Raw genomic sequence first — 20,816 nt, 5'->3', positions numbered from 1 at the left:
GATGAACATGCCCAGTGACTCTGCAGTTGCCCTCCTAGGTATAGACCCAAAAGAAGATTTGTTCATGTGCAATAAGAGGAGCTCCTGGGAGTGTTCCTAAGAGCAGTGTTCATAGTTGTCCAACACTGGAAGCGGTTCCCGTGCTCAACAGTAGAATGGAATAAATCCGTTGTGGCAATACAGCCGCTTCTCACAGCAACGTGGCCAATCTCATATCCACAGCATTGAGAGAAACAAGCCAGATATAAAAGAATACAAACTGCCTGAAGCTCCAAAACAGGCAGAAATAAATTCTGGAGTTTGAAGTCAGGGTGGAGTTGCCTTTGGGGAGGAGGGAAGGAGTTTTGGGGGGCTGAAAATACTTTTTTGATTTGGTGGGGATTACCTAGGTGTTCACTCTGTGATCATTCCTTTAGGTATGCTTCCATGTGTTGAGTACTTTACTGTATGAGGATGTACCTCACAGCCAAAAATAAAAATAAAACACTGTCAGCGGCGAAAGCTGTAAGTTTTGGAAAATTCAGGGCTGCGTGGGAATCCTGGTTTAGTCACTTAGCTGTGGTGACCTTGGAGAAGGCACCTAACCTCTCGGAGCTTCAGTTTTCTTATCTGCAACATGGAGATGATAAAACCTCCCCCTGAACAGACGTGTGCACGTAATTAGGTAATTACTGTTGTACCACTGCACCTTCATAAATGCGACTTTGTTATAAAGGTATATCAGTTAGAAACTGCTTTGCCTGTAGAGTAAACCTGAAGACCTGAGTAACCATAGCTAAAACAAATAGAGGGTTATTTTAATTCTCTAACAAGAAGCCTGGAGGTGGGCAGCTGCAGAGATGGACTTCTCTGGTTTTCTTGTTGTCTCTTTCCTCGCAAACACAGGATGGCTGCCACAGCCCCAAACATCTTACCCTCACACCAGTGTCCTTAGCAAGAAGAAATGGGCTGGTGGAAAGGGGCTTTCCTTTAACGAAGGGAAGCAAATGTGTCCAAGAAGTCCTTCCCCAGCTGAATTCCCCTCACATTTCATTACCTGTAGCTAGTCATGTGGCCAGCTATAGGAAAAACATGGAAAGCACCATCTGGGAAAGTGAAATGAGGTGGCCGTGATTGGCCTGACTAAAAGTTTTCAATCCTGGCTACACAGCAGAATCATCTGAATGGCACTGAAAAGGGGTGTGTGCGTGTGTGTGTGTGTGTGTGTGTCTGTGTGTCTGTGTGTGTGTGTGTGTGTGTGTCTGTGTAAGTATACATTGGTATAAGTATGAATATGTATATGCACATGTACGTAGATGCCTGGGCCCCACCACAGACCAACCGTGTTACTACAGTAATATGTTCACACGTGTTGTAATGAAGACAGTGTTCGTTGAGGGTTTGCCTTGTGGAGCCTGTTTTATTCATTATACATCTTACTAGCTGACATAATCTGTGTCCCCACTTAAATGCCAGTCGGGTGAAGACCAGTTGGGTCTTTGTTTTGTTTGCCGCACCCAGAACAGGGCTAGGTCTCCGGGGCACGTAGTCGGTATTTGTTGACGGATAAAGGTGTGCTCCATCCGTTGTCTCATTGACTCATCCACTTAATCCTCCCGGCGCTCTTCTGGGCTTTGATGCCGTCACCGTACCCATTTCGTGAAAGAGAAGCTGAGGCCCAGAGATCTGAAGGCGCTTGCTCAAGATCACACAAGCAGGAGGCGGCAAGCTCAAGTCCTGGTCCAAACCCCAGGCTGGCCCTGGGACCCAAGCTTCTCTGACCATCGCACACGTTGCTCTGAGAATAGGACACCCTCATGGGCTCTTGTTCCTTCCTGGGTCCTGAGAGCCTCCTGACCTTCTCTTCTCTCCCTCAAACAGCTCATCACCCTGCGGGGATCCATCCTGGAGGACGCCACACCCACAGCCACAAAGCATGGGACGGGGCGGGGCCTGCCCCTGAAGGATGCCCTGGAGTATGTCATCCCGGAGCTCAACATCCACTGCCTGAGGCTGGCTCTCAACACGCCCAAGGTGACCGAGCAGCTGCTGAAGCTCGACGAACAAGGGGTGAGCCGGGGTTCCGGGTGGGGGGCCCCTGGGACCGTAGCCTGCAGCCCCATCCTGGTACCTCTTTCTGTCTTGGTCTTTTTTGTTGTTGTTCTTTTTTCCAAGAATAGGAACCCACCTAACCTAGTTTAGGTAAAAAGAGGGATCTCTTAATCAAATTCCAAGGGAGCCAAGAGCAAGAATATGACTGGGTCTCAGGAGGAAAATGGTCTGGGGATGAGACAGCCACCAGGTTTCATGGTGGGGGACAGGCTAGGGGTCATGTTCCCATCTCTGTACACTGGCTCCCTTTGCTTCTCCATCCTCCCACAGCTCCCAGAGTTTCTGTGAGAATAACAGCCACGTGCAGACCCCAGCTAGCTGACTCTTGGTCCCAGGAGAGCTTCTGACTGGCCCACGCTTAGGTCAGGTGTCTGTCAAGGTCCAGTCACCAGTGACCAAGAGAATGAGATACATAAAATAAACATGTGGTCACTGAGGGCTCACTCCCTGAAAACAGTTGACTGCACTGAGCCCTGAGCCCTGGAGAATTTCCTTTTGCCAAGTCTTAGCCAGTTCCAGTCCACCTCCTGTGGGTAGCCAGCCAAGGCAACGGTGTCTTAATTCTTGAGAGTGGCGTGGCCCTCCGTAGAGAGAACGAGAGTGGGCTGTGTGACACCTTGTTGTGCCTCTCTGGAATGGGAGGGGAGGGGAGGGACAACTGGGATGTGCCCCCCACACCTTTCTCCCTCCTCTCTGGCTGCGGCCCCGAGTTATTGTGTGACCCCAGGAGCTCCTTGGGCACCGCACCTGAGAAAGCCCCTTTTTCCCCTCCCTCTGACGTCTCCGCCCGGCCCGCCTCTGCAGCTGTGCCGGAAACACAAAGTGGGCATCCTCTACTGCAAGGCCGGCCAGAGCTCGGAGGAGGAGATGTACAACAACGAGGAGGCCGGCCCCGCCTTTGAGGAGTTCCTCTCCCTGATCGGGGAGAAGGTCTGCCTGAAGGGCTTCACCAAGTACGCCGCCCAGCTGGATGTCAAGAGTAAGTGGCACAGTGGCCTCGTGGGGGAACCAGTGGGATCCCGGTGGACCACCACCCCACGGCCACCCCAGGGGCAAACGTCACAAGGCCTGATGATACCTGGGTAAGGACGCAGAGCCGTGGGAGCTCTCAGACTCTGCTGACGGGGGTGCAGAGAGTGCGACCGCTTTGGAAAACAGTATGGCATGTTCTAGTAAAGTTTAAAGACCCACCTACCCTGTGAGTCAGCAGTTGCGCTCCTAGACATGTCCTCTGGGAACTCATGCACATGTGCGTTGGGAGATGTCCTGAATATTCATAACCACCAGTGCTTGGATGGTGCCCAGCGTTCACGGGCAGAATTGTGGTATTTTGTGCGGCAGAGAGCTGTGTGGCAATGACAGCAGTGAACTAGAGCTGCAGGCGTCAGCCTGGACGAAGGCCACGTACTTGATGTTGAGCGTGGACAGGGGGCCTCACAAAAGCAGGTGCCGAAAGATGGCTTTTATTCAACAGTATATTGTCTGGGGGGTTGTTCTGACGTAGGAAAACTACAGAAAAGCAAGGCCGTGATGGACGTGACGTTCAAGGTAGTGGTTGCCTCCAGGGAGAGTGTGGATATAACTAGGAAACGATACTCACATTTTCACAAGAGTATTGGTGGCAGGTGGTCTGTTTCTTAAGGCAGGTGCGAGGTACAACATACCCGTTCTGGCATTTCCACACATAAATATGCATCTATGTGCATAATATGTTTATATATGATCTATAGGATTAAAATGTGTCCTGGCAGTTTTGGGGGGTTGGAAGAGTGATGTTGTAAATTGGCGTCACGGCTCCCTATGGGAAGGACCCCTTAGAGGTGAGCTGTAGCTGGGATAGTTGCTTAGGCTGAGTCGGGCCCTGAGCGATGGGGCTGTGGCTTGATCACTGGCTCCTCACCTTACCTGGCCATGCCTCAGTTTCCTCATCTGGAGAAGGGAGGCCCAGATGAGACCACGTTTAGAGACACGGATGAAGTGTTAGGCGGGTGCTTATGGCTGTTGTCTGTTGAAGGAAGCAGTGGGAGGAATGAGCCATTGCTCGTTTAGGGGTGTTGGACCAGTGGCTTTGGCTGTCTCTGCCTCCGTTTCCTCATCTGTAAAGTTGTGTTTACCTCGGGAGCGCGGTGTTGAACTATCTTACTGAGCCCTCGCTCTGTGTCAGACCCTGGACCTGCCTGGCCTCCCCGAGCTGCCTGCATCCTGTCCACTCCTGGCGCTCTGGAAGCCCGCAGCAGGAGTGGTTCCGCTGGTGATTCCTTCAGTGTGGGGGCAGTGTGCTCAGAAAAAGGAAGCAGAGACTTACTGTCCGCCTTCTCAGACAGATGCCTGCTCCTGAGGGTCAGCGTCCTGCACGAAGTGACGGCCATAGTCTTTCCCCCGTCCCCGAGTTGGCCGTGAGCGTCAGATGCTGGCACAGTGCCTCGCAGAGAATCAGCACTCGAGGGCACACCAGCCGCTGCCATGTGGCTTCTGCAGGAAGCGGATTTTCTCTGAGGACCCCAAGGAGCACAGTGCTCCCGGCCAGTCTCCCCAGCTACCAGACAGGGATGCCCTGGGCTTGCAGCCACCTGAAGGTCTCCTGGCTTCAGGCCTGGCTCTGGCACTGACCAGCTGTGGCTTCAGTGCCCTCACCTGTCACAGCTACCCCCCACCCTAAAATGTGAGGCCTCAAGAACAGGGACTCTTGGGCCTGTTCTACCACTGTTTCCCCAGCACCTTCAACTAGATAAAGCTTGCTGGAAGAATGGGCTTCCCGGGGTGAACATGACACCCTGGAGTTCCTGGCAACATGGTTCGTGGGCTCATTCACGCACTCCACAGAAACCTCCCAGCCTTCCTCCCTGGGCAGTTCAAGATGATAGGAGCATGTATGGGGCACCTGATCTTATGTTGGAGTGGGGAAGGGCTCCTTGAGAACATGGCATGTGGCCTGAGGAGAGTGAGTTGGAATAAAAGAGGCAATGAAGGAGCCCGAAAGTATTCCACGTAAAGGAACAGCACGTGCAAAAGCCCCGAGGTCTAAAGGCTGTTGTCCAGGGAAGTTCATGTAGAGAGAGGATGAAGTGAGGAAGGCAGGCAGGACCCACCGTGCAGGGCCTTTAGGGCTGAAGTTTAGGGATTTGGGTAAGAGCAACACTGAGTCCTGTTAAGAAAACACTGGAGTCCCACATCCCGAGTTCCAGTCCAGACTTCACTGCGCATTGCAGTGTGACCTTAGGCAAGTCCCTCCCTCCCTGTGCCTCAGTTTCCCCCTCGGAAACATGGAACCAACAATCAGATGTGCTTCTGCCTGGTCACAACCCCCTCCCGTTAGAGATAACCAGTATCCTGACTCTCGTGATTATCATTCATAGTTTTGCCACCTATACATGCATCTCTAAACAGCATTTGTTTTGCCTGTTTTTTAACGTAACGTGAATGGAATCACACGCTACGTGCTCCTCTTGTGTCTGGCATCTTTCATTCAACATTGTATATATGGGATTCGCCCATGTGGTGACTGTGGCTCGTTTCATGGTTGATCCATTCTTGTGACTGACATTTGAAGGTGCCTGTACCCATATCCCAGGGCACATGTGTACCTTTTCTCTGGATTATGATCCTAGGAGACGAAGTGTTGAGTCATCAATTAAGCTGATCTTTAGGTTCACTAGATGTTGTGAAAAAGTTTTCCAAAGTGGTTGCACCAATTCGCACGCCTGACCAGCCGCATAAAGGGCTCCAGTCATTCTACATCACCGCCAACCCTTGGTACGGTCAGACTTTTAATTTTTTTTTTTTACCAGTCTGGTGGGTGTCTAACATAAGGTTTCCTTTTTACCTAAATTTATTTAATTTTAAAGAGTAGAGTGAAGTGAAAACATCAAGCTAAAAACTAACACAGATGGCATGTGGGCTGTGGCACAAGCCCAGAGGTTTGGGAAACGTGGTGCTAACTGGTGTTTCTGTTGCAGCCGACTCTACGGGCACCCACTCCCTCTACACGACATACCAGGACTACGAGATCATGTTCCACGTCTCCACCCTGCTCCCTTACACCCCCAACAACAGGCAGCAGGTCAGTGGGGCCCAGGGCAGGGGTCCCATGTGATTTCCAGTTGGTGCACAACTAAACCCCAAGGCAGTCTCCCTCCGCGGTCGTTAGCTGGCTGTCTGGCTGGCATGGGCTCTCCTGCTGCCGCCCATGGCCTTGGAGACCCTCTGCACCATGGTCACATCACCTGGGGGATGGAGGCTAGGTCAGGTGTCGTTTGAGATCAGTTTTTTCCTAGCTGTTCCTTAGCCACCCTGCTTGCCTGTAGCTACCCCAGTTCCCCTCAAGGTCTCTTGAGTCATCAGGGGTCCTGTGAGAAAGAAGAACAAACCAGTCAATGTTATTTCAACCAGAAGTAACAGAAATACGAACCAAATTGGCATAAACAATAAATGGGTTTTACTGGGTTATGTAACTCTGACGTGCCAGCACAGGGCTAGCATTAGGTACGGCTGGATCCGGGGGCTCAAAGCATGTTAGGGACCCTTTGAATTTTGCAGCTCTGCTTTTCTTCATAGTGACCTTATTTTCAGGTCTTCCCAGGTAGTGGCAGAGATGCCCCCTAGCTGCCCTCAGCTCACATCCCACCAACGTAGCCACCCCAGTGGGGGAGACAGCTGTGCCTCCCTAGTGTCCCAGAAACGTTTCAGGGCTGAATCTTGTTGGACTATTCACTTGCCAGTCCCCGGGGCCTGGGGCAGGGAAGGAATGGGCTGACTGGCCGAGCCGGAAGCACGTGTCCACCCCTGGGGATGGATGGTGAGTGGGGTCAGCTCAACTTGAAACGCTGATAGAGATCAGGCAGGTGCTTTCCTACAGGGGAGGGACGTAGCTGTCAGGAGAAGAAGGAAAGGGTGCTAAGTGGGCAAGAACAGCTAATACCTGCTTCCTGCAGCTCCTCTCCTAGATGTGCCGTGCAGATTCTGTCCTGAAACAACTCTTCCTAGTTTCTAAAGAACAGAAACCCCACAGACTTGTGGTTCAGCAAGTGTATATTATTTCCATTGGTACAGGTGACGTTGTAGATTTTATAGACCAGCAGTGGTCAGGTGTCCATGGCCTCATAAGGTTAACCTGTGAGCATTCTGTAAGAGCTGTGTGCCGTGCACTGCTCTCACACCGAGGACACAGCAGTAGGCCGCAAACGAAACAGGCAAAACCACTGGCGTCGCAGGGCTGACGTGTTAGTGGGAAGAGACAGACCAGAAACAGAAGGAAGAGGGAAGAGCCACCGTGTGCCGAGTGTCGATAAATGTCGAGTGACGGCGGCAGGGTAGTAGAGAGAGGGCATGTCGTGGGGACACTCAGCGAAGGCCTCCATGGGAGGGAGGTGTCTCAGCAAAAACCTGAAAGAGGGAGCCACATGGAGTTGTCTGGGAAGAATGTTTCATGCCGAGGGAACAGTCACTGCAGAGGCCTTGAGGAAACAAGGCATGTTTGAGGAGCAGCAGGAGGCCTGCGTGGTCGAACAGAGTGAGCGAGGGAGAACGTGGGAGGAGATGTCAGAGCGGCGGTGGGGGCAGGTGGCATGGGGCCCCCTGGGCCATGTGGGGACTCGGTCTTTTCCCCCGAGTGAGGTGGAGCCACTGGAGGGCTCTGAGCGAGGAGAGACACGATCCGACCAAGGTCCGGGGCTCTCGCTGGCTGCGTGTGGGGACCAGACGGGAGAGGGGGGCAAGAACTACAGGGCGGTGGGAGGCTGCTGTGAGGGTCCAGGCAGGGCCCTCAAGCCAACTGGTGCCGCCCTCCTGTCCCCTGTTTCCATTCACCAGCTACTAAGGAAGAGGCACATAGGAAACGACATTGTGACGATCATCTTCCAGGAGCCGGGGGCGCTGCCTTTCACCCCCAAGAACATCCGCTCACACTTTCAGCACGTCTTCATCATTGTCCGAGCCCACAACCCCTGCACTGATAATGTCTGCTACAGGTATGCACCTCCCACGTGGGCCCCAGGGAACAGCCCCAGGACGGCCCCCAACCCCTGCACACACAGGAAGTCACAGCAGCTGATTCCCAGCCTCCAGGCAGCAGAGAGCAGCCGCCCAGGTGGGCTGGCTCCTGTGTTGCTTTCAGGGAAGCTCTGTCCTCACATTCCCGCGCCTTCTAAGAGAGCGATCCTCAGCGAGAAAGGGGCATGTCACCCCAGTGTTGATAAGGAGACCATCGGGGGTTTGTAGTTGCCTGGAATCTTTTGGTTGCAGGGGACAAAAACTCCTCCTCAACCTGGCTTAAGACAGAAGGCATTCGTATACATCGACTCCCAAATGACAGGTTCGGGCGTAGCTGGATCTGCTCCACTTTCCTATACATTGCCTCATTTGCTGGCAGCTCTGAGCTCAACATCCTCCCAGCTGCAAATCCAGCAAAAAGAAAGCTTTGCTTTCCCAGGAAAAGAAGCCCCAGAATTGCGGCTCACTGATCTGGTTGGGGGTGAGGTGCCCATCGTAGAGTGAAACCACCCCTGCGCCACGCCTGGGTAGCGGGCACAAGGCTGAGGCATAGGAGTGGTGGCCCAGGGGGAAATCACAAGTTGGAAGGACGGGGGCAGGGATAGAGGTGTGGTTCTGGTTCACAGATCAACAGGCGACACAGGCCGCAGGCTCATTCAGCATCCTCCCCAAGCCCCAGTTCTCACCAGCGGAGTGGCCAGCACCCAGAGGCCAGATGGAAAGCATTCTGGGTGTGGGGTGAGGAGAGAGCCCTCGTCCTTGAAAACCAGCTGATCAAGGACCTAGGCCCCGGGCCAAGGGCAGCACTTGCCCCTGGGATAGCACCGCAAGCTCCGGGGAATGGGCAAGGGAGTGCTATTTTCCATTTTCTGAGAACGGTTTGAAATTCAAAAGGTACAAAATGTAACATAAAAAAGTAAAAAAAGGTCACAGTCTCCCACCACCCAGCTGTCCTGTTCGCGGTTTCTTGTGCATCCTGATGTTTTATACATACACCAGCACGTGCTTACAAGTATTCTTCTTCACCTCTTTAACACGAATGGAGCATAACACACGCTGTTCTGAACCCTGTATTTTCTCACCAATCCTTGAGATCTCTCCAAACCAATACATAAAGTGCTTTTTCATTCCATCGTGCGGATGCATGAGAATCTCCCCCCATCGATGGGCACCTGGGCCGTTTCCTGTCAGCCGCTCTTCCCCTCCATCCGGCAGCGAACAACCTTGCATCCGCTCTCCTTGCACTTGTGTCCGACTATACAGATGGGAGAATTCCTGAAACTGGAGTCCCTGGGCCCAAGGGTGTGTGCGTCGTGCACTGGTAGTCTTGAGGAATTGCCGGAATCTCCCATGTCAGCCGGGTGTGTGAGAGAAGGGAGGGGGGGATCCACCGCGTAGCGCGTGTGGTTCAGAACACTGTCCTGGATGTGCCGCCCAGGTGGCTGCTGGGAGCCAGCACACTGCATGGCAGGGCCTCCACGGGGCATCAGGCCACAGGCCCCCTGTGTCCTCACCCGTTTGCATCTGGTACTCTGAGCAGCAGCTACCCGTGCCCACACCTCCGGGCTGTGAGAGCCAGAGCTCACTCGGAGGTCCCACGTTCCTCGGCAGCTGAAAGGTAGCCCTGGTGAGGGAAGATAGAGTTGTGCGCGCGCGCGCGCGCACACACACACACACACACACACACACACACACACACACACCACAGAGGAGAAGGCCTCCCTCTCCTGGCACATCAGAGGCAGGGGGTTGAGCCGGGGGCATGGGGGTGGCCTTTCTCCCCTTCCCACGCTCCCACCAGGGCTGTCACGGCAAACCTTCCACCAACCCCCCACTTTTCCAGGCCAGCCTTTGCATGGTGTCCAGGATGCTTGCTTGCTTCTGATTCACAAACCCTTCTTGTTTCTTACAATTTAATTTAAAATATTTTTATTATGCAATATTTTAAACATCCTGAAAAGCACAGAAAATAATATAACAGACACCCATGTGCCTACCACCAGATTTAGCAGATGTTAACATTTCGCCATATTTGCTTCAGCTCTCTCTCTTTTCTTTATTTTTAAAGAAAGAAAATGTTAAAGATACAACCAAAGCTTACCCCCTCCCACACCCTCTCCCTTCCTCTCCCCTCCTTCCCTACAGGCAGCTGCTCTCCGGACAGACCACACCTGGTCCCCTCTGTGTCCCCAAACACATTTCTGTGGCAGCACTCATGCTGTAAAAATGACTTATTAGCGTGGCCCTTGCCTCCCTTGAAGGTAGTAACCCCATGTCACATTCCCCTTCATGTATCTATTGTGACACGGGGCTTGCCATACAGTGAGCCTTAAAAACATTTTTGCTGGCCGGACAGATGCCTGGCCCAAATATCATAGGCACCGAGAAAAGAATTGTTGAATGAGTAATTGTGAATATTCTGGAAATACTTACTGAGCTACAGTGACCAGGTGACCTGGTGTCGCACCGTCTCCTGGTTGCGTGATGAGGTGCCGTCCTTTCCGGTTTCAATGTGCCGTTTCTGGGTGGCACACCAGCATCCCTGCAGCCTGTGGGCTGTGAAAACCCAGTCCATCCTGCTGGGAAGCAAAGGACCCGCTGTTCTGATTGTCCAGAAGCCTTCAGCAGCTTATAATTTCGTGGTTCTTAAAATCATGAATCAGGACTGTGGGGAAACCCAAAATCCATCACTCTACGCAGCCAAGTGCTGACCGGAGCCGTTGCAGCGCTGTTCACAGCTGTAACGTACAATGCGAACATACCGTTAATTAGAAAGACTGGCGAAGTCATCTGGTCCATCCCCCGTCCTGTAGGCAAGGCCACGCCCACACGGTTTTGCCCAGGAAACCTGCCTGGTTTGTGTGGCCTTTGAAGAACTGCACCCCTGGAAAGTGCCTTTTTCCGTCAAACCTGCACCTGCTGTGCATTGGTAGAAATCTGTTTCTTCCTGGTCTGTTCAAGTTTAAATCGCTATTTAAATCAATAGTGAACACCTATGCTGGTGCTGGTGGACCAGCTAAGCTCAGTGTGGCATCTGCCCACATGGCACTCCTGCACTGGAGGAGTGTCACTGGACAGTGAACAGTGCAGCAAGGGATCTGGCCTGACCCACCTGGGGTGTGCAAGGGCTCCTTTGACAGTCTCCTGCCCCAGGCTCCTTCCAATGCTTTCCTCATGGGGCAGCCATGGCGATCCTCGCAGGTTGTCAGTCTGGTTGTCACTTGTTGCTAGCACCTGTGTCCATCATGGACCCTCAGGAAGCAGATGCCTCCCTTAGGGTTTTAACTGAGGGTTAGTGAACAGTCCATTCACAGGTGTGCTTAGGTTAGGGGAACAAGTACAGGAAAGTGAGGCATCTGGGAACCACCAGCAGCAGGGAGCCATCACCCACCCCTTCGGCTTGAGGTTAGAGAGGATGGGAGAAGTTTCTGGAAGCTAGAGAGAGCTATGGCTCTGGGAGAAGGGGCACCAGGCAGGAGCTATCTATGGCTGTGAGTTGAAGGATCAAGGACTCAACCACAGCCGCTATCCCAGCCCAACAGGAAGGCCGTGAAGAGAAAGAAATTCTTGAACTTCTCTCTCCTGTCACCTCCTGGTGCTTCCTGTTGACCAAATTCACTGGAAGCTGGAGGGCATGGGAACCCAGGTGAAGGTGATAGCCTGCAGAAACCTACCTGCCAGGGCACTGAGCAGGGCAGAGAGCAGCAGACACCAGATCTGGGGGTGCAGATCGTGACGAGCCAGCCCAGATGGTGAAATGATTGCTTGGTCTCATGATCAAGATGAAAAGCGCTAACACGCCATCAAGGCCCTGCGACGCCTGGCCCCCAGTGACCTTTTGAGCATCCGACTCTTCACTGTCTGGGCTCAGACCACCCCAGCCTCGTCTTTCACAGTCAGGCGTTGAACATGCAGTGCCCACTGCCTGCAGGTCCCTCCCCTCAGCTCTTCCTCTGGCTCCTACTCAGCCTCCGATCCCAGTGTAATAATCACTTCTTCAGAGAGGCCCTCCTGGGGTCTCCCTGTCCATATCAGGTCCTTCTGTTGTTCTGTCTGTACCCCATTCACTTCCTTTGTCTTTATAAATTAATTTGTAAGTTTGTTTAGTATGCCTCTCTTCCTGGATTATAAAGCTCTGGAGACCAGGGACTGCTGTATCCCCAGCGTCCAAGAGAGCATCCCAGAAATGCTCGTCTCAAATAGATGCAGGAATGTTACACTGCCCCCTTTGTCACGTTGGGGGAGGGTGGGGGCTTGGGAGTCAGAACCCAAACAAGCCTTACACTGTGTTTGGGTTCCATGGAATATGTTTTAGTTAGGAATCTCATTATTTAAAAATTACCCTACGGTGGGAAGAGAAGGATTAGGAAATCTACCGCAGTACTCATAAGGTGAGGTTTTTGTGGAGGATGAATACAATCCTCTAAGAAAATCTTAGCGAGCTGACTGCTCGCTCATTTCCAGCAACTCATACTGCTTTTAATCATCATCATGTAAACAGCATAGCTTGTGGTGTCTCCACCGCCCTTTAACATCTTCCAGCCAGTGTCGCGCTCCCCTGCCCCTGGGTGGTGACTCTGGGAGGAGCCGTAGCCTCTCTGCCTGACTTCCTGACTGTAGAAATCGGCTGCTCTATAGCCACGGGAGTCTCCACTCAGTTTGGTCATTGGGACAACACGTCTGAGATACTCCTCAAATCTCCGGATTTGACTTCTCAGCAAATTCTCCCACCTCCCAGCTCAGGGCTGCTCCTTCTCCCCTCTCCTCTGTTCCATGTTGACCTGTTTCTGGCCTGTCGAGGGTTGGAGCACGAGGAGGAAATGGGAGGCAGGGGAGTGTCCCTGGGACTGTGACCACAGCTGACTGCGAATTCTCTGGGCTCCCTGTCCACCCTCCTGGTCCCCCAGGCTCCTCTTGACTACAGGCTCACCTCAGAGGCCCCTGCTGCCAGCGAGAGTGGGTGCAGAGATGATGGTGTTCGCCACCCAGCTTTCTCCAAAGATGTTCCTTCCAGCAGCTCCCTCTGTAGTTTGCGTAGGGGGTAAGAAGGTTCATTGGTTTGGCAGAACAGGTTTTAGATTATTTCCTTTTTACTTTCTCATCCATTCGCTATTTTCATTTCTGTCACCACGGCACCTCGGTCGAAACTGAAGTAGGAAGGGTGCCTTCTAACCTCTCGTTACAATGAATTTTCAAAATAACCCACGTAGAGAAGATTTACAAAGTATGTTAAACAATGTCACACAAATGTTTGAAAGAAGTAAATCACATAAATGTCCTGTATCAGTCAGATGTTCCGATAATAATGCTGCTTAACAAACCACCCCAAAACTCAAGTGGCTCACAGACATTAACATGTCTCTCTGGCCCACACATCCACAGGTCTGACTGGCCTTGGCTCCTGGCCACGGATTGGGTCCAGGTCTGCTACAGGTGTCCCTCATCCTTCTGGGGCCCCCATGGGGCATGTTTAGCTCCCGGAGAAGGCAGGAGCGCAGGAGGCATGCCTTGCTTGAAAACCATTGGCTAAATCAAGTTACCCAGGATCAGTAGGGTAGGGACGTACCTCCCCTCAAAGGTGGAGAGGGAGGAGTGAGTGTTTGCCAAACTGTAACCTACCACATAGTTTGTACGTATGTAAGATGAGAATAACCGAAATGGAACAGCGGTAGGAGAATTCTTCTTTGAACAGCAGTGGATGTTCTAACAGTGGATGTTCTAACAGCAGTGGATGTTCTAGGAAGTAAAAAAAATGCATATCCACGCCCTAAGGCTGTCGAAAGTTTCCAGTCTAGCCAGCAACTTACTAGTTAGACGTAACTATTTCCATTCCTACAAAGCACACTCCTGTATCTGATTGCATGTTTTCTTTCTGAAGGGAATCTCAAGTGCCTTTTTTTACCATCTATTTCTCCCTCCTCAGTATGGCTGTGACCCGATCCAAAGATGCTCCTGCTTTTGGTCCCCCCATCCCCAGTGGAACCACATTCCGCAAGTCTGATGTCTTCAGAGACTTCTTGCTGGCCAAGGTGATTAATGCCGAGAACGCTGCACACAAGTCTGACAAATTCCACACCATGGCCACCAGGACCCGCCAGGAGTACCTCAAGGACCTGGCTGAAAACTGTGTCTCTAACACACCCATTGACTCCACTGGCAAATTTAACCTCATCTCCCTGACCTCCAAGAAGAAGGAAAAGACAAAAGCACGGGCAGGCGCTGAGCAGCACAGCGCAGGCGCCATCGCCTGGAGGGTGGCGGCCCAGGACTATGCCCAGGGGGTAGAAATTGACTGCATTTTGGGGATTTCCAATGAGTTTGTGGTGCTCCTGGACCTTCGCACCAAGGAGGTGGTGTTCAACTGCTACTGTGGGGATGTCATTGGCTGGACCCCAGACTCCTCCACTCTCAAAATCTTCTATGGACGAGGGGACCACATCTTCGTGCAGTCCACAGAAGGCTCTGTGGACGACATAAGGGAAATCGTCCAGAGACTGAAGGTAAGGGAGAGAGCTCGGCAGTGGTACAGCACTTCTGTGGTTTGGCCCAGGCCTTAGGGAACCACCCCCCCCCCCACTCCCACCCCAGCCCAGTCAGTCAGGCCAGGACACTAACTGGCCCCAAGAGAACCAGAATTGCCACTTACACACTAGGGGGGCTTGTGGGCCCTGCACCCTGGGTTCTTTTCTAGGGAAGGTTTGGGCCAGGGATCCAAGGCTCTCCATTGTCATCACCTTGGGAAGACAGAGATGTATTTATTCACTCTAGAAGTTGATAGGAGATACAAGTTTATGCTTACATTCAAAATGTAAGGGTACTTTGGGGAAGAATTAAAATAGAATGAAAAGCTTCCAGGCCACTAAAGGATAGGGCATAAGCAGGGACCTGGGGAGAACATGAGAAAGCACAGTACAGGAAACAAACAAACAGAAAATTATATAGCGGGAATAAGTCCACATCAGTAATCACGATAAACCTGAGTGGCTTAACTTCCTCTGTTAAAAGACGAAGGTTCACAGTCTGGGTGAATTCTTACCCTAAACTCCTGGTAGACCTCTCCGACTCAGACTGGTGGTCAAAGCAAGAGTGACAGATTTCAAGTTGGGTGACAGCTAGGTTGGTGAAGGCTTGAAGCACTGTGGTGAGAAGTACTCGGGCCACATCTGAGCTCTGTGAAAGGGAACGCTGTAGTCAGCAGTGGGCTCTTGGTGGGTTTAACAGGAGGGCGGGTCGTGCGTGTGAAATAGGGAAGGGTGCGTAACGTGGGACCCGGGTTCTAGAGTCAGAAGGCCTGGCTTCAAGTCCTGGCACTGCCACTGGCCAGCCATGCGACCTTGAGCCAAGTTCTTAACTGCTGTGTGACTCAATTTCCCCATCTGAAAAATGGGAACAAAAATTACCATACGTCATGTGAAAGTTTTAAGGATTGGATGAGTTATGCTGCCCAGACAAGCTTGCCTGACTTGGTGGGCTGTGACCTCCAGATCCCACCATGTTCACCCTTCTGGGCCTTTGCACTGTCTCATTAAATTCAGGCTGCATTGATAAGGCCCTGCCCTCAGCTTTCCTCAGCCCAAAATTCATGCTTAGCTGTAGGTAACAACATTAGTTTTTGGTAGCAACACGGATGTGGGGTAGGAGACCCAGGGCCTCCATCTGTTTTATTCACTTGCGTATGTCCCATGCCTCCATCAGGACTGCCTGGCACGTAGTAGGTGTTCAGTAAATACTAATTGGTTGGCTAGTTGAATAAGTTTAATTGAACCCTGAGTCTGTGCTAATAAGCATTTTACGTGCGTGATCTCACAGTCTTTCACCACCCCGTGGAGTGTAGGTACTGTTCGTGTCTCCACTTGACAAGATGAGGAAATTGAGGCTCAGAGAGGTATAGATACTCACATAAGGTCATGCAGCCAGCAGATGGCAGACTGGGATCTGAATCCAGGTTTTCCTGACTCCAGAACCTATCTGTGCCCAAACTCGAGACTGGTAGCTTATCGGCATCTCCACCCAGGTGTCTCTAAGCCCCTGAAACATGTGCAAGAGCAAACTCCTGGTTTTCCTCCCCTGCCCCCCAGAATTTTCCTGTTAACATAAAGGGCAAGTCCGTTGCTCCATTTGTCGAAGTCAAAAGCCTTGGCATCAGCCTTGCTGTTCTCTTCCTCTCACACCCACATCCCGTCTGGCTCCGGTGGGCAGTCTCCAGCCACCCCGCCCCTTCCACAGCCTCCCCCAGCCTCTCCTGGACTCTGCAGTCACCTCCTCCCTGTCTCCCTCGCCTCCACCCTTGCTTCCCTATGTTCTGTCCTCAGTAAGGCAGTCCCAAGGGGTCTGGTCCCATCACTGTTATGCTCAGAACCGTCTGCCCACCCTAGGTGAAAGCCAGAGTCCTTGCAGTAGCACGTGAGACCCCGCGTGATCTGGCATCCTGTCGCTCTCTCTGCCCTGGATACACAGACCTTTGCTGCTTCCCGAGTGTGCTAGGCAGGCAACCAGCCTTTCCACTGCCCGCACTCTCTCGCTGGAGCACTTCAGTCACGTGTCATCTTACCAGGGAGGCCTCATATGTAAAATCGCAACCCCCCACCCCGACTGAGCATATTCCACCCACTTACCCTGCTTTAATTTTCTCCATGGCACTTACCACCACACAAAGTGTATTTGTGTATTTGTTGTTCACTGCGCTGTCCTTAGCACTCAAGCCCGTATGCAGGAGATGCTCAGTGAACTTGTACTGAACGCCTGGGTGCATCACTACCCTATGGTAATAGCAAGAGCGAACATTTGTGGAGGGCTGTCCGACCCTGCTCAGTGCCTGGCACGACTTGGCATTTTCTTCTTACAAAAACCCGGTGAGGGAGATACCATTATCATCCCCACTTCACGGATGAGGAATCTGGAACCCAGAGAGTTAAGTACCTGGGTTCTTTAACACGAGAGGATGCTTCCTCCCCAGATCCTGACAGCAGCTCACGTTTCTTGTGCAGTGACCGTGCCAGGCACCGCGCCAGGTTACACATTTTACCCACATCCTCTCTGTGCCACTCCGTCCCACACCCACCCCCGAGCCTACTGTTGGCGCAGTGTTTTGCAGCCCGTTACCGCAGCCCTCCTCACAATCTCAGTGCCCCAAAGCCCACTGAGGAACCAGGTGGCCAGGAAGTGATGACGTAAGCCATCTTCTGCGAAGGGACAAGCCCATCTTAAGTGACTCATGATGGCAAATCTGTCTGCTGCGCAGAGCCCTCCAGGGCAAGGAGTCCCTGCCCTCCCCAGCAGAGCCAGGAGTCAGACATCCTTCGTTTGTTAAGTTATGCCCCTGTCTCTGAGCCGGACAGTGCTGGGACACAGCAGTGACCATGATGGGTCGTGGCCGCCCTCCCGGGACTCCCATCTGAGGCAGATACCGAACAAGGAGTTACAAGTGCCGAGAGGTTAAAGAGGAAGTATTGAGGATGCCAGGGAACCTATCATGGGGAGAGGTCTCAAGCCCACGGGTTGGATGTAGCCCCCAGACATACTCAGTTGGTTACCAAAGCTTAGCATTCGGAAGACTTCATAGAAGTGTGTCTTTCCGGGGGATCTGGCTGTGCTGGACGTGCATTTGCACAGGTCAGCCAAGGCAAGGCCATAAGTGCCCGCTTCAGATGGGGCACAAGTGCAGCATTTAGCCACATTCCACCAGCTTGCGTCTCGTGTACACTGCCCACCGAGTACCCCAGCTTGTGAGCCTGGGATGGGGGGCTCCCTGAGGAAACAACTTTTAAACCGAGATCAGAACAAGAAGTAGGAATCGTCCTGGTGAAGAATGAGGGGGAAATAAAAAAAGGGGGCAGCGGGGAATACAGCGTGGAAGGTAAAAGCAAGAGTTAAAAAGTCAGGTCTGTACAGGTCTTAACATCTGAAAGATAAGCAAAGCAGTTGTACCTGCTTCACAAGTGAGATAATGGTGAAATTGGGCATATGAAGGGCTTAATCAGTGCCTGGCACACACAGATCAGTCCCCAGGAAGATGAACTTTAAAAAGGCAGGGTTGGCCTGGCAGAGGGTCCTCTGAACAGGTATGTGTTTGGTCTCGTAAGGTGTTCCCTGTGCCGTGGGGCCTTTCTAGAATCTTGTAAACGTCAGGAATGCTTCTATTCTTCAGGTGGGGCTTCCTTTGGTTTGTGAGAAAAGCAAAAGGGACAGAATTGTCAGACATTTAAGAGAGCAGGGGTGCCTGGGAGGCTCAGTTGGTTAAGCATCTGACTCATGACTTTGGCTCAGGTCATGATCTTACATTTTGTTACTTCAAGCCCCGCATCGGGCTCTGTGCTGACAGTGCCGCTTGGGATTCTCTGTCTTTCTCTCTGTGTCTTTCTCAAAATAAATTAACTTTAAAAAAAAAAAAAAGGTTTGGGGCGCCTGGGTGGTGCAGTCGGCCAAGTGTCCAGCTCAGGTCATGATCTCACAGTTCATGGGATCTAGCCCCTCACTGGGATTTCTGCTGTCAGAGCAGAACCTGCTTCGGATCATCTGTCCCCCTCTCTCTCTGCCCCTCCCAACCCTCTGAAAAATAAATAAACATTTAAAAAAAAAAAAGGGGGTTTTAAGAGACAGCAGCTACAGAGTTCAGTTACCGGCTCTCTCCTCTCTCCAAAATGATCGAAAACAGCTGTAGTGGGTCGCTACAGGCTGAGCTGCTAAAAGAGACCGAGAGATCCAGTGGCCAAAACAAGGCGGGAGTTTCTTTCTCTTGTAGTTAATGCCCAGGCTGCTCAAGGTGGCAGGGACAGCTCAGGGACTTACACCCCTTTTGTCTTGTGACACCTCATTTTCCTTCTGTATCGGTTGGTATGACTCCATATCCCCGTTCCTGTCTGTGGGGAGGCAGAAGGTGTGAGTGTGGAGGGCAAGCAATTTTATTTTGAAGAGCACAACCTAGAAATTCCATCACTTCCACTCCTGTCCTGTTGGCCAAAACCAAGTCATATGTCCGTACCTAGCTGTGAGAGAAGCTGAGACATGGGGGGCCTCAGCCGGGTGGCTGTGCGCCCGTCCAAATCTGTTTTGCCGTGGGAGGTCTTGGTACTGAAAGGAGGAAGGGAAGAGTGGAGAATGGACGGCAGTCAGCAGCCTCGCTGAAGCCTCTGAGGAAGGTCAGGCCCTCCCCACCCCCTCCTGGCCTGGTGTGGCCTAATTGGTCAGGGGCACAGACACACCAGACGTTTCTCTGTAATTCACAACCAGATTCTGTGGACACAAGGGTGACTGCTTCAAGGAGAAGAATTTTGACTCCCCAAGCAGAAGTCACGGGCTAGGATGAAGTCAGTCACAACTTTCTCTTCTGATGCACTGAACACCAGGCTTTCCTCTGCAACCGGTTTTTCAAACTTTTTAACTATGGAAAATGTCGAACATACACCAAAGTAAAGAGACTCACCTAGCGAACTCCTGGGCCTTCACCAGTTTTCCGCGATTATCAGCCAGCCCGTGGCCAGTCTTGTTTCTTCCTTCCCTCCCTTCCCTTCCACCTGATTATTTCAAAACAAATCCTAGACATCCTGTCATATCATCTGTACACATTTCAGCATTTATCCTGAAAACACACACACCCCCAAAAAACAACTGTCTTGTCATTGTCACACATAAAGAAGGAACAATAATTCTTTCTTGTCACATGAACAAGTTGGACTGTGAAATCAATTACTGGGTCTCAATCAAGAATTTTTGAGGACAGGATAGGAAAGAAGACAGAGTATCGCAGTCCATCCCAGTAAGTAAGGATAAGTAGTCCTTTGTGAGGTGTTGCCCCAGTGCTACATTTGTCCCCCACTTTCCAAATTCTCCCCATCTGCGTCAAATGTGGTTATGTCTTCAGGTGAGGCCTTTCCCGTCCACACTCTTCATTTCCTGCTACCTACACTCAGGAATGTGATCGATTTGGATTGCAAGGAATATTTGTGGGTTAACGCACGTGTGAATGCATAGACTGGTTTGTGACATACAACCTGCTTAGTGTGCATAGTGGCCAGAAAAAGTGTGAAAGCCACTGTTGTAACAAGTATGTTCAAATACCATAACTTCTAGCCGGGGAATGGCTTCTCACAGGCAATTTGAACTATTACACGTTCTCTTTCCTTAATGCAGTTTTAGGAGAGGGCAGACAGATCTCGATGTGACTTGTTTAATAGCCGTAGCCGTGGCTTGTTAGGTTCTTTTCTCCCAAGAAGAGGAGAGAATCCCTAAGGACATGCTGAAGGGCTGAGGTCCTCTTCCGCGGGTCCTCCTGTTTACAGTATACAATATCATGGCAAAAACCACACACGGATGAAGCAAGGCCTTGTGTGGTCTGGTCAGGTCCAGGCTGGAGGACGGTCTGAGGAGGAGATTGGGAAGGGGTTTGTGGCTCTGAGAATGAGGAAGTAAAGAATATGGCGCGAGCCCCCACCCAGAAAAGATCCCAGGATCTCTGGTCGGTTGCTCCTCTGGCTTACTTTGTTCAGAGTCACTGTGTCAGGATAAAATAGTTGTGGCTTAGAACAACAAAGGTTTGGGAGGGAGGGGAGGGGAGGTGATGGGCATTGAAGAGGGCATCTTTTGGGATGAGTACTGGGTGTTGTATGGAAACCAATTTGACAATAAATTTCATATATTAAAAAAAAAAAAATAGAACAACAAAGGTTTATCTGTTGCTCACACTACATGTCCGTCTTGGGTTCACCAGAGATCTCTGCTCCACATTGTTCTAACTCTGG

The 20,816-nt window shown here is 51.6% G+C and overlaps 1 protein-coding gene across 9 annotated transcripts in view; it reads left to right on the top strand.

The window, feature by feature from the left end:
* The window catches only part of SIPA1L3 (signal induced proliferation associated 1 like 3), a 238,350-nt gene that overhangs the window by 149,718 nt on the left and 67,816 nt on the right, over positions 1-20,816 (top strand). For all 9 annotated transcript variants that reach the window (XM_042969314.1, XM_042969309.1, XM_042969308.1 and 6 more), the window contains 5 exons: positions 1,861-2,049; positions 2,896-3,070; positions 6,048-6,151; positions 7,900-8,057; positions 14,003-14,579. In XM_042969314.1, the coding sequence (XP_042825248.1) occupies positions 1,861-2,049; positions 2,896-3,070; positions 6,048-6,151; positions 7,900-8,057; positions 14,003-14,579 (1,203 nt within the window). The remainder of the gene's footprint in view (positions 1-1,860; positions 2,050-2,895; positions 3,071-6,047; positions 6,152-7,899; positions 8,058-14,002; positions 14,580-20,816) is intronic.

The sequence above is a fragment of the Panthera tigris genome, chromosome E2 (genome assembly GCF_018350195.1).
Source record: "Panthera tigris isolate Pti1 chromosome E2, P.tigris_Pti1_mat1.1, whole genome shotgun sequence".
Classification (NCBI taxonomy): Eukaryota; Metazoa; Chordata; class Mammalia; order Carnivora; family Felidae; genus Panthera; species Panthera tigris.
The sequence above is the reverse complement of the archived record's forward strand: the minus strand, read 5'-3'. Positions and strand labels throughout refer to the sequence as shown.